The 12877-nt window shown below is 42.3% G+C and overlaps 1 protein-coding gene across 3 annotated transcripts in view; it reads right to left on the bottom strand.

Moving 5' to 3' along the window:
* Positions 1-544: 544 nt before the first annotated feature.
* IARS1 (isoleucyl-tRNA synthetase 1) overlaps positions 545-12877 on the bottom strand; it is a 96342-nt gene continuing 84009 nt past the window's right edge. For 2 of the 3 annotated variants that reach the window (XM_074550104.1, XM_074550105.1), the window contains exons 31-34: positions 12675-12786; positions 11619-11744; positions 6016-6159; positions 4827-5146 (exon numbers count right to left, since the gene is read on the bottom strand). In XM_074550104.1, the coding sequence (XP_074406205.1) occupies positions 4842-5146; positions 6016-6159; positions 11619-11744; positions 12675-12786 (687 nt within the window). In that variant the 3' untranslated portion in view covers positions 4827-4841. Of the gene's footprint in view, positions 1138-4826; positions 5147-6015; positions 6160-11618; positions 11745-12674; positions 12787-12877 lie in introns of those variants that run through there. The other variant, XM_074550106.1, reaches the window with a different exon arrangement.

Genomic DNA, 12877 nt, shown 5'->3' with positions numbered 1-12877 from the left:
CTATTAATAGTTATTCCAACTAACAGAGTTATCATGAACCAGCTCTGGGTTTTGCTCCTAGTGATGATGAAACTCAGAGAGCAATGGAAAAAGGTGCTCAGAAGCCTCTGCCGTGCCAGGCTGCTGCTCCATGTTTGCAGTGTGTGTGCTGCTGCTCCCAGCACAGCCAGGGCTCACCCTGCCTGCCCCAGGGAGGTGCAGAACCCCCAGGTGTGCTCAGAGCTCCAGCTGAGCCAGGCACAAACACCCCAGCACTGCCAAAGGGGGGCTCTGCCTTCCCCTTCCTGCCAGCAGGTACAGGAGTGAACACTGAAACACTGGCAAGCTACAGAAACTAAAACCCCGACTGTTTTCAGTCTGAAACTGCTTCTGCATCAAAACAAGCCCCCAAACCTGTCAGCAGCACAATGCAAACAGCCACTGGTGCTCAGCACTGTCACATCTCAGGTGGCTCTGGCTGCTCCTGATCCATAGGGTGCTCTAAAATGTATCTTCTTCAGAAATCCTGAGGAAGCAAAATACTCTGAAGTCAGGGAAGCAAGAGTCAGGAGATGAAGCAAATTTATTGTTCCAAGTGTTGAAATTAGGGGGTATTTGAAATCAACAGCCACATACTTGATGAAAACCCAGCAAGTATGAATGAACAAATCCAGAAAACCCTTAAATAAGTTACAAAGCTGTCGTGGGAGGGTGGGAATATATCAGAGAGCCTTGTAGGTAAGCCATGGTTTAGAAAAGATGCCCTCTGCACAAAGGACAGGCAGAGAACAGCATCACTGAGGTACAAGTCCCATTTCTCTCAGGCAAATTACTGCATAGATATCTAAGGTTTCTGAACAGCTTTTACAGCATATTAAGATAACAAAATGAAAATACATTGTATTTGAAACCAAAGAGCAGCATATTAGACATGCACTGGTAGAAAACATCCTGTGGGCCACTAGAGATGTTAAAAGTACCATACACAACTTGGATGTTCATCTAAAAGCATAATAACTTCCTTTGACTTCATTTTTTGTGGAAAAAAGTCTACATGGTCATGAATCTGGAATTCTCAACATTCAGCTGTGGTGGGTATGACATGAACATAGAGGGTCTTCATGTTCAGATTCTTCATAGAAACATCTTTTGTGATCTCTGAAAGAAGGAAAGAAGAGAGAAACAACAGAGTTAGTGCTCTTTCTTACCATGAGAGCTATGAACTTTTTAAAAAAAATTTGCTTTATTCAGACATTTTTGCCGTGGGACTGGGACAGAAACTGCTCAGCTCAAAATTTCTTCCTCTCAAAGCCCAGGGCATGAAAGGAAGGGTCACCACATGTCACCAGTGTCCCTGCAAGAGCAGGAGAGCCTGTTTTATGTTCCAAAGTAGAAATTTTTGAAAGTCTACATCAGCCCACAGCTCTCACCTTCACATCCTGACAGAGCAGCACCTAGTTCACAAAACTCCAACACCGTGATATGAAGTGAATACAAGCAGTCCCTCATAAACTGTCTATATGTAAAGTAATGATTGTACCAGTACCTGCTGAAGAACTACTGCTGAAATCTTGTTGAGTATGCCTGAAGACTTTCTGACCATACAGCACAATTCCCTAAGTCTCCTCACAGCTGCATGCCCAGAGTTTGGAACAGGGACAGGATAAAGTCCCAACAACCCTCTGAAGGACAGAGCACACTTCCACAGGCTGACTCAGGGGTTGTAATTACTCACGAAACACAAACACAGAGTAATCCCACTTGTGTCTAGGGAAAGTCACCTGCAAACTTGCAGGAGCTGGAAATATTTCACCATTACCTTGTGAAATGTGATTTTTTTTCCCAAGCAGCCTGGTGCTTGCTGACTTTGCTAACAGCAGCCATCAGCTGCCCCACTGAGAGCAGAGTGTTGGGAATACTGGGAGCTACAGCCTTGGAACAAAAGGCACCCCAGTATCAAACACCCTGAGGCCTCTGCACCGAGAAAGCTCAGAGAGATAAGAAACTTGGCAGGTGTAAGCAGAGAACACTGGTGAAACCCAGATTAACAAGGACTGGGGTCACAGTGTCACTCTCACCCCGGAACCCTGCGGACAACCCCAGCAAACACAAGATATTATAAAGGTCTGGCACCAGTCTTAGCACAAAGGACATGTTAATAACACCCAGACTGGCTGGGGGTTTTCAGCAGGAGCCCTTCTGCAGTGTCCTGCCCCACCCTGCCTTGAAAAATGTTTCATTTTTAGCCTAAACACACAGAAGCTGCACTGACATTAAAAACCATCTGTTAATGAGAGACCTGAGAAGTCCTCATGGATCACAGTGTTTTCAGGAGTTCTCTTCCATTGTAATACTACCCTTTAAGCAGCTGAATATCCATCCAGAGCTATAATCCAATACAGCAATCAGGGCTTAAATCCCTCACTAACCTTCCTTCCCAGGAACATGTTCCACCGGGATGTGAAAGAGTCTGGTCTGCAGAAGCAGCCAAACCAATTGTGAACTTGGCTCTCCAAGTCTCTAATTACATATTTATTTATAAGATCCTGAAAAATGAGGAACTTACATGAACCTATTTCCCACAGTATTTAGCACAACAATTAGTTTTAAGAACTGCAAATTTGATTTATCAACAGAATGTAGGGACACCTTCCCTTCTGTGCCAATGGCTCCAGGGAAGGGCTGCAGGGAGCACCTAAAGTGTCCCCACCATCCCCAGTGTGGAACCATCAGGTACCTGGAGCATCTGTCTCTCCAGCTCAGGAATAAGCAACACTCATCACTTGAACATTTCTTCTTGGAATGTTTTCCAACATTACAAAGGAGGAGTGAAAAGCACGTTTGTTTCTGAAAAGCTGCTGAGTTTCTGTGCAATAGACAGCAGATGCCCAACTGCCTGGACCGACAACATTTATAAAAATAACTCTTCAAAACCAATAACTCATTTTCCACCAAGTGATTGCTTTTCCTTTTTATTGAACAGGCACAAACCTTCCAATTCCTGGGTTATTTTCATCAAACACTTCAAACTGTTAACAGCAAATACATTTTTATTTTTAGAATAAAGCACAGAAAACCTACTCAAGAGACTGAACTTTGTTGTTCTGAAGGTAAGACCTTGAACAGATTGATCAGAAGATGAATGGGAGATTACAAAGCTGCAACAATATAGATAAACATTAATTGACCTAATGTTTTCTAGAGGCATCAAAGTGTTTCATATGCAGCCCTCATTTGTCATACAAAGAGATGTGAAGATAAAACACAGCTATGCCAGTGTTTAAACTGTAAAAATGTTATTCAAGGAGCTGAATGCTGAGAATTAAATCTGAGATAGCAGAAGTGTGGCTATAAGGCATTAGCTGCACAAATAAACCTCTGGGACCAAGCTCTGTGTTCTGAGTTTTAAAAGAGACCAAGTCTGTTGTTTTGGCCTTGGAGGAGTTATCAAATCTGATCTTTCACATCACTGTGAATTGTCACTTCATACACTTTAACTGAAGTTTAAAGAGTTCCAGAGAATCCATGCTACAAATGTTACAGTGATTTAACCCATTTCCCTTTCAGGTGAAGGCATTTTAAAAATCCTCACTTCAACTGAGCCTTAAAAGCTGTTTTGCCAGTCTGTACATTTTGCTGTCCTGTCAGCTCCTTGCCTCTTTCAAAGCTCTGCACTTTCCTACAGTGGTTATTTCAGTGTCTGAACAGAATCATCTGGTGCTGAACCAAAGAGGAACTGTGCCTAACATCCCTTGTTCCTGAGTGCCTGAATCCCCAGGTGGGCAAGGCTGCACACAAAAATACCTTTCAGTTTATGCAAACCAAGTGTGGTTCATCTTCTTGGTTTTTACCCCTTGTGCTGAAACACTCCAGGCTCCAGTTCTCTGTTAACACCACTCAGCACATTATTTTTGGCATTTGCTTAAACTATCACTAGAAAGTTTCATCAGCATCTGAGATCCATTTGAATTACAAATATGGCTTTTGAATAAATACACTTAAGGTCATATGAAGTAAAAATTTAAAAAAAAAAACAACAACAAGAAAAAAAACCTCCCTACCACTCCTTGCTCAGATTTCAATGTATCCCACCTGAATCCTCTTGGGCAGCTGAGTGACCCCAGCTCTGCACCAGAGCTGCCCCCTCCTGCCCTCCCCACTGACAGCACCTCCTGAGGAACAGCACCTCAGCCACCCTGAAAGGGGCAGTTTGAGCAGGATGTCCAACTTCTGGACAGGTAATGAGTGATAAGCCAATAAATGTCATGGACCCCTCCCAAACAGCCTGTAAACCACATCACTGTGACACACTGCAGACAGAAACCTCAGCATCATTCCACTCAGAGAGCTGAAATCTCCAAGAATCCCTGTTTGGAGTTGTTTGGGTTTTTACCATGTAGCTTGCAATCCATTCTCTCTGTCAAATGAAGTCCTAAGTCACTCTGGTCCAATTTTTCAGCACCACAGATGGCTCAAGCTTCAGTCACACCTTCCTCATGAATCAGAGATTTTTGTTTCCCATCTGTCAGTGGGTTTGGGGGACTCTTTAGCATTTCAGACCTTCCTGTTTCCCAGGTATCCCACTCCTCTAACAGAGATCCAACACTCTTTTCCACCCACTCCAATCCTCCAAGACAATGCAGCAATATGAATGCTAAAAGTTTGAACAGATTCTTAAAATATTCCTGCTGCAGACTCAGTTCCAGGAGGAGATTCCCTGTTCATCTCTCAGCAGGGCACTGCTGACTGACCTTTACTGCAGGAGGAAAAAGCTTTCACAACACCTTGTCTTGGCCATTTCATGAGGGGAATGCCTTACAGCTTAGAGCTTCTACATCTGGATGTTTGCTTAAAGGATTTTGTTATGCTAATATTGAATTACTGGGCAAAATGACAAACCAGTGTGTGAACAGTGTGGATTTAGTAATTAAACTGGATCTCAGGTTACATGAGCTGCTTCTCAACAATAAATTCCAAGGATCCTCAGATGAGCAAACCAAAAGTTTGTGCTTACCATGAGTTAGTGCTTCATCCAGGAACAGCTTTAGCCTCCTGCTTCTGAGCCCAAAAACTTTTGCTGTCTCATGCAGAAGAGCTTTGTAGGTTAATCCATTCTGACCAACAGGGTTTTCCATTAGGAGAGTTCCCACTGTTCCTTTCTGGCATTCTGGACAAGATAAAACAGCTGAGTCACTATTGGTGAGAAATGAAATTACTTCATTTATCTGGGTAAATTGAAATTTAGGATTTCTTCTTCCATTTCACCTCTATTTCTTCATGGTACTGAGAGATAAATTAGCAATACCAATATACAGATATTCTCTAAGTTCATGAATTATAGAGCCAGAAATGCAAGTGATGACTGACAGCTTGACCAACAGAAGAAAACTTCTTTACACAGGTCAACAGGATGACACAGGGTCTGGGAAACATGAAATATTTCAACATAGAAACCACTACATGCAGAAGCTCACCAAGCATGTACTGATGACCAAATCCCTTGTAAAAAACCCACATTTTTGGCTCCTGCAAGCTCTCAGTAGTGTCAGAAAGGGCTCATACCAGGGCACAGGGTAAGAGCAAGTTACTGAAACAACTCAGCTGCTCCCACATGAACCTTCAGAGTGCCAGAATAGCAGGTGGGAAACAGAATTACACACACATATATATTTATACTCCAGACCAGATGAATAATACAATTCACTTGGCTTTCAAAGAGCACTAAGAAATGTTTCACAGGCTGTTTCCAGTGTCCTGGTAAAGAAACTTGGTCTGTTTTACACTCAGCCTTTTACAATAAACTGCACAGGTGAGCTGATGGTCAGAAACAGGGAAACAATGCCCAGGGGCTCATGTTTAACTGCTGCCCCTTATCTCAAACTGGCTCTCCTTTTGCTCTCAGGAGAAGAGGGAAGATTGTTTTTATCAGAAAGTACACACTAGGGAAAAAAACCAACCAAAATCCCCACGTAGCAATGAAAAGCTGCAGCTGAGCAGCAGAAGCTGCTGTGAGGAGCAGCCCAGCAGCCCCCATACCTTGTGGCTGGGCATTGATGAGCTGCAGGTTGATGTACTGGCAGAGCAGGGCACTGGGGGAGCTGGGCAGGCCAGGGGCTGAGCCTGCTGTCACGTGCAGAGTCCTCCCACTGAGCCCCAGCAGGTCCGTGTGCTTCAGCAGCTCTGCAACACAAAGGGACAGCAGTCAGCCAGCCCAGGAGCTTCTCACCCCTGCCCCACTGACTGACTCCTCTTGCACCATCCTGTCCTCCAGAGAGAGCTTCTCTGCTGGAAAATGGGATCTGTGCAGGAATATTTGGGTTTTATAATAACACAAAGAGGGTGCTTGGTTTGCTGTGGAAATTAGCTCCTATATAACATTGCTTATGCACATAGTGATTTATGCAATAAAAATAGTTAGCTAACTTCAAACAAGCAAGAAATTATTCACCCAAGCCAACCATTCAGCAGCCATTATGGGCTACTTGTATGAAAACTTGAGTGCAAGTCTACAAGTTTCCCAAACAAGAAGCTTAAAAGAGTTTTCAGCAGTTTAGAGGAAAAAAAAGTCACAGAAAACTTTTTTACCATCTGACTTGAGCCCAGCTTCTTCCTTTTGAATTTTATTTTTTTTTAATATAGAAAGAGACAAATTTTATTTTCTATTTTCTATTCCTATCTCATGATATGAAAAGCTGTGATCTTTGCTTGCACCCAGACTTCCCTGGCCAAAGCAGCACAGGGAATATGTTACTATGCAACATCAGGCTATTTATTAATAATAAATACTAAATATAGGCAATTATTATAATATTAATAATAAATTAACTAATATACTAATAATACATTAAATACTGATATTAAATATATTAAACTCCAGCAAAAACAAACAAAAAAATTTCAAGTCATGGCTCGTGAATAAAGCCCCCTACAGGAGTATCTGAATGGCCAAAGCATCACTGGGAATGTGTCACTATGCAACATCAGGATATGAATTTTACCTTTTTATTAATGTAGAAAAAGACAAATTTTATTTTTTATTTTCTATTCCTATCTCATTATATGAAAAGCTGTAATCTTTGCTTGCACCCAGACTTCCCTGGCCAAAGCAGGACTGGGAATGTGTTACTATGCAACATCAGGATACTTATTAAATATATTAAATAAATAATAATACTAAACAAATATTAAATATATTAAATTAATATAATATTTTAAATGAATTAATTAATATATTAATAATAAAATGTAGATTGGTATTAAATATATTAAACTCCAGAAAAAAACAATAAATTCAAGTCATGGCTGATGAATAAAGCCCCCTAGAGGAGTATCTGTGGGCAATGATCCAGCACATGACTCCAGGCAGGCAGGTGGAGAGAAGGGGGAAGGCCAGACCCAAACCAGCAGCCCCAGCTCCAAGGACATCAGAAGCAATCCCTGGAAGATCTGGGAGGAGAAGCTGATGAGGTTTCTGTGACCAAAATGAATCCTGCAGCACTACCTGAGCCTGGAGGTCAGAGCCACTGATGGGCATGGTGTTAAAATACACAGGAATAACAACACTCTGTGCTGCAAAGAGCTCCAGAAATCAAATCATCAAACCCAGGGAGAGCTGATGCATTTAATTTCTTGTCAGAACTGTGTGTTCCTGCACATATGGAACAGACACACCTGTCAGCTCCAGCCAACAGGTTTTCATTCCACAGCAGCCTTATCCACATGTCAGGGAGCCTAAACTGTGCAAAGCTCATTTTCTGTAGTTCACCTGAAAATCTCAAGGGGAATAATTTATAAATGTATACTTTTTGTAGGTTTATATACTTATAAATTAAAAAAACCCTAAACCGACCACCCAGCTCCCAACAAAAGCCCCTAACCCCACAAAAACATGAACAGCAATCACAAGTTCTCAAAATCCTGCCAAGTGCCACAGAACAGAGTGAGATGCACTGGGAGTGTTTACAAGATTGCTCAAGGAGGCAAAAAGACCTCAGGCTGCACCTAAGATTCTAAAATGTGTATTTTAAATATCAACTTTTATGTATTTGTATATAAATATATACAAATTTAAATTTAACAGTTTAAAGAAAAAAGAAACCAAAAGTCAAGCACTGCTCAGGCCTGTCTCAATAGGAAGGGGATTTGCTTCTGGTTTTATTTTCAGGAAAGCAAGAAAACAACTGAATTAATAAGTGGAGAGGAATTCCCAAGGTTCCATCCAAAGGAAGGGAGCCAGGGGCAGGTTTTTCCCAAACCAGCACCATCTCAGGCCACAGAAGAGAGAGCACAGGGGGTGACAGAGTGGGAACCCTTGGCCCCAGTAACTCCCAGTTTGCCATTCCCCAGCTGGCAGCACCCCTGGGGATCCGTGCAGGGCAGGGAGGCAGAGCTGCAGTGATGGGGGTTTGCCCAATTAACAAATGAGCATTTGGCATTCCAGGAACACTGACATTTCCCAGGGAAGAGCTCAGGCTGACAGAGGAGTCTGTTCACAGAGCCCTCTCACAAGAGCAAGAAAAGATGGATCATTTTTTCCTGGTATCAATAGACTTAAAGGCAAGCAGGTATTACAAGTGCTCATCAAAATCACTTTTAAAGTCACTTCTCCCTGTAGTGGGGTTTAAGTGCTAATGCTCTGCCCCTAAAGTACCTTACAGCTTCACAGCCTTTTAAAAATTGAAGATTAAAAAAATCAGCCATCTGAAAATCATAAAGATGCAATAAGGCATGGATCAAAAGCTTGTAGGGGATTTTTACCCCACCTTCTTTGCCCCTACATGATCTACAGATGCATTTCTTCCCATAAACACATTGAAAGTGTTTTAAATAAATCTTTTTCATTAAGGGCTACTTGCATGAAAGCTGAATGCAAGTCTACAAGCCTCCCAAACAAGAAGCTTAGAGAGTTTTCAGCAGTTTAAAGGAAAAAAAGTCACAGGCAACTTTTTTTACCATCTGACTTGAGCCCAGCTTCTTCCCTTTGAATTTTTTTTTTTTTTTTTAATGTAGAAAGAGACAAATTCTGTTTTCTGAAGGTCAGTACAAGCTTTGTTTAGAGGGTGCAGTTCCTCAAAATACCTTGACACACTATTGGGGAGGAAATGTTTATCCCATTATTCCTATGCTGCACTGAAAAGCAGGGACAGGACCCATCCGAGAAGAACTGCCTGATCCTGTGCCACAGCACAACCCTAAGGAAACCCTCATTACAATTACAGAACAAAATCATAAATTACTGCAAGTACAGTGGACAGCCCTAGAAACCACAGGGAGGGATGAGGAGCCAGAAATATGGTTTTGCTGGGTCCCAATTTTATTAACACACGTGGGAACTATTCAGAAATTACTTGTCTGGAGTGCAGAACCTTTCTCTGCAATTCCTCTGGGACACAGCAGCTGATTCCAAGCCCTGGAGTCACCATGAGACCTCACCTGGGTTACCCACACCAGAGCAGATGGGTTGTATCCAAAGCAAACACTGGGATTCTGCTCTGTCCTCTGACACCTTTCAGGATGTTTTCCTGGCACATGCCTTGAGCTGGGACTGCCCAGGGAGCCACATCTGCTGACCAATGCTTGTTTGAGATGTGACACACTGCCACAAAGGCCAATTTGATGATCTGATCTTTCCAAGGGAATTTCCATATGGTGAATAAATGGGCAGGGAAAATACCCTGCTCTGCCCAGACCACTGACACTGAAAGGTGAAAATCAGCATGGCAAGATCTAAGTCCCAAAATTATTCCTAAGGAGCAAAAGTGACAAGGAAGGAAGGGAAAGGAAGGGAAAGGAAGGGAAAGGAAGGGAAAGGAAGGGAAAGGAAGGGAAAGGAAGGGAAAGGAAGGGAAAGGAAGGGAAAGGAAGGGAAAGGAAGGGAAAGGAAGGGAAAGGAAGGGAAAGGAAGGGAAAGGAAGGGAAAGGAAGGGAAAGGAAGGGAAAGGAAGGGAAAGGAAGGGAAAGGAAGGGAAAGGAAGGGAAAGGAAGGGAAAGGAAGGGAAAGGAAGGGAAAGGAAGGGAAAGGAAGGGAAAGGAAGGGAAAGGAAGGGAAAGGAAGGGAAAGGAAGGGAAAGGAAGGGAAAGGAAGGGAAAGGAAGGGAAAGGAAGGGAAAGGAAGGGAAAGGAAGGGAAAGGAAGGGAAAGGAAGGAAAAGGAAGGAAAAGGAAGGAAAAGGAAGGAAAAGGAAGGAAAAGGAAGGAAAAGGAAGGAAAAGGAAGGAAAAGGAAGGAAAAGGAAGGAAAAGGAAGGAAAAGGAAGGAAAAGGAAGGAAAAGGAAGGAAAAGGAAGGAAAAAGAAAAGAAGGAAAAAGAAAAGAAGGAAAAAGAAAAGAAGGAAAAAGAAAAGAAGGAAAAAGAAAAGAAGGAAAAAGAAGGAAAAGGGCCTTTGTTACTACAGCAGAGGAAGAGGGAAGCCTTCAACTTTCTCCACCACTTCCCTTTGGGATTTCAGCATGAATGGATTTGTGCTGCATATTTTTGTCCTATAAATGGCAGAAAAACCCCAAATATGGAGTCAAACTACTTCTAAACTTAATGAGATGGGAGTTTCCCAACTTTTCTGGGCCTTTTGAAGGTCATCTCTTACTATCTGTGGTGACAACGAACAGTACAGGTACAGACCCCCTCTGCAGGACACACTGTTATTCCTCCTACTTGGAAAAGGATTTCAAGGAAAACCATTTCCTTCTCCAAAACACAACTGGAACCTGAGGAAGATACTGAAGGATTTCCCCTAAATCCCCTCAGACTGAAAGCAAAGATTAATCCTTTTGTATGACAGGACTGAGGACTGTGTTCAGCTGAGCTGAGCACAACCTGAAAGATTTATCACAGGGAGTTAATGGATAACACCAGATGGGAAACCCCAAAAATCCTCCTAGAAATGTTCTCAGGAGAGGACAAGAAGAAAACTAAGGACTGAGATGGCAGCAGTGACACACAGACAATTTCTTTATGGATGTCACTGCTGGACATGAACTGGTGACCCTGGGGGCACCTCAAATCAGCCAGCTCAAGTACCTTCCCTCAGATGTGCCTCAGTAACATTCCCATTAAAAAAACACTAATAAAAGGTTTTGTAGCCATCCAATTATCATTTTTATAGTTTTCTGGGTTTTTTTTTTTAACATCCTTCTGCCTTAAAGTTCAAGCTGCAAAAATTATTCAATAGGTTTTTCTAAAAAAAGAAGAAATGCAGAGCTCCTCAAGGTTCTCTAGGGTGGAAAGGCAACATTTTTCTTCTACAGATCACAGTTTGCATTCTGCTTAAGTTCTCACCCTGCCTACTGAGGCATTAAGGAAAGCATGGAAAGGCTGATGGCAGCTCGCCATGGAGATCCAGCATAGCCTGGGCCCAGTGCAAACACTGAAATAAATCACATTTTGTCCTGATGAGAACTGCAATGGAAGCAAGATAACAGATGAGCACCATTTAGCAGCAGCTTTTGGAAACATGTTGATGCGACTATAAACACAGTCTCATAAGCTAAGGACTATAAAATGGAATATTTCCTTACCCATTTTCTTGTCAATTTGATATAGCTAGCTAGATAGATATAAATTACACAGTAAATAATTATACAGTAAATGACTCCTAGCTGGTGCTAGAAAGACTTTCAATTTTCCTTGTCATACTCCATTTACCTGTGTTTCCATTAAAAACTGTCAGTTTGGAATTTTTAAGACCAAAAATGCAGGAGACAGCATCTACAAGTCCAGTGAAGTTCAAGGTATTATCTCCTTTTGGATTTTCCAGCAGCAACACACCATCTAAAACCAAAATTAAGAAATTAAAATGCAGTTTGGAAGCAATATCCAAGTTCTAATGATTTTCTAATGATGCTAATTACTTCCAGTGAGTTTCTAAGTCAATTTAAAACTGGCAACACTGCATCTTTCCAGACTTTTTTTTAGTGGGAAAGGGGAAAGAAAACAGAGAAACAAACTGATGTGTACTTCAGATTTATGGTGTAGAAGTTCTATTTGCTTTTATTAACGAGGCAGTCCCATTTATGTGTTACTAAGGTACAACCCAGCTTATAATTTAATATTATAGGTATTATATTGGTTAAAAGCTGAGACTGTGCCCTCTGAGATGGTCACCAGCTTTCCCAGATGGATTCCTTCTCACTCAGGGAGCAGCTCTGTGACCATGTCCAACAAGGAACAATTATTTCCATGCATGAACTGGCAGTACATGCAAGAAAAACCTCCCCAAGTGCATTTAGCTTTCTCCTTTCTTAATATCTAATTCACCCTTGTAACAACATCACTGCACCCATGTCCACTGCCCAAGACACAGTCAGGCCATTATCAGGTTTTAAGTATTCTTTTCATCTCTGTGCTTCATATCTGAGCTTTCCAATGTCCTCCACATCCAGGCCTCACCTCGTGCACAGTGCTACAGCAGGGATTACAAATCCTCAAGCACAGCCCAAACCCAGAGAGTGCAGTCCCTCCAAAGACACCGACACACAAACTCTCCCTGCAGCAGGAGTGACAACTCCTGTGCACACAGGAGAGTTTCCCTCAGAAGGAATCATGGACAGCTGTGGTTTTGCTTTGAATAAACTTATTTTCAAGAATTATTTCGCCTGCACCACCTTTCAAATGAATTCAGGCTCCAGCCTTCACCACTCCATTTCCAAACTCTCCCTCCCAGCAGCCCTGCCAAAGCAAGCTGGGGGTGTTCATTCCTACCTTGCTCTGTCCCATTGACACACACTTTGAGGTTGACATAGGCACAGGCTGGGCCAGCAGGCTGGCACACCCCCCCTCTGACCAGGGTGATTTCCAGCTCTGATCCCTTCAGCTGGGGAAAGACAGAGATTGGCATTATTTCAATACTGCTTATTAAACAAACACAGCAAAATGTTTCCCTTCAATAAACAACACTAAGATCT

This window comes from Zonotrichia albicollis, chromosome 12 (genome assembly GCF_047830755.1).
Source record: "Zonotrichia albicollis isolate bZonAlb1 chromosome 12, bZonAlb1.hap1, whole genome shotgun sequence".
NCBI classification, from domain to species: Eukaryota; Metazoa; Chordata; class Aves; order Passeriformes; family Passerellidae; genus Zonotrichia; species Zonotrichia albicollis.
This window is presented reverse-complemented; position numbering and strand designations above follow the sequence as displayed.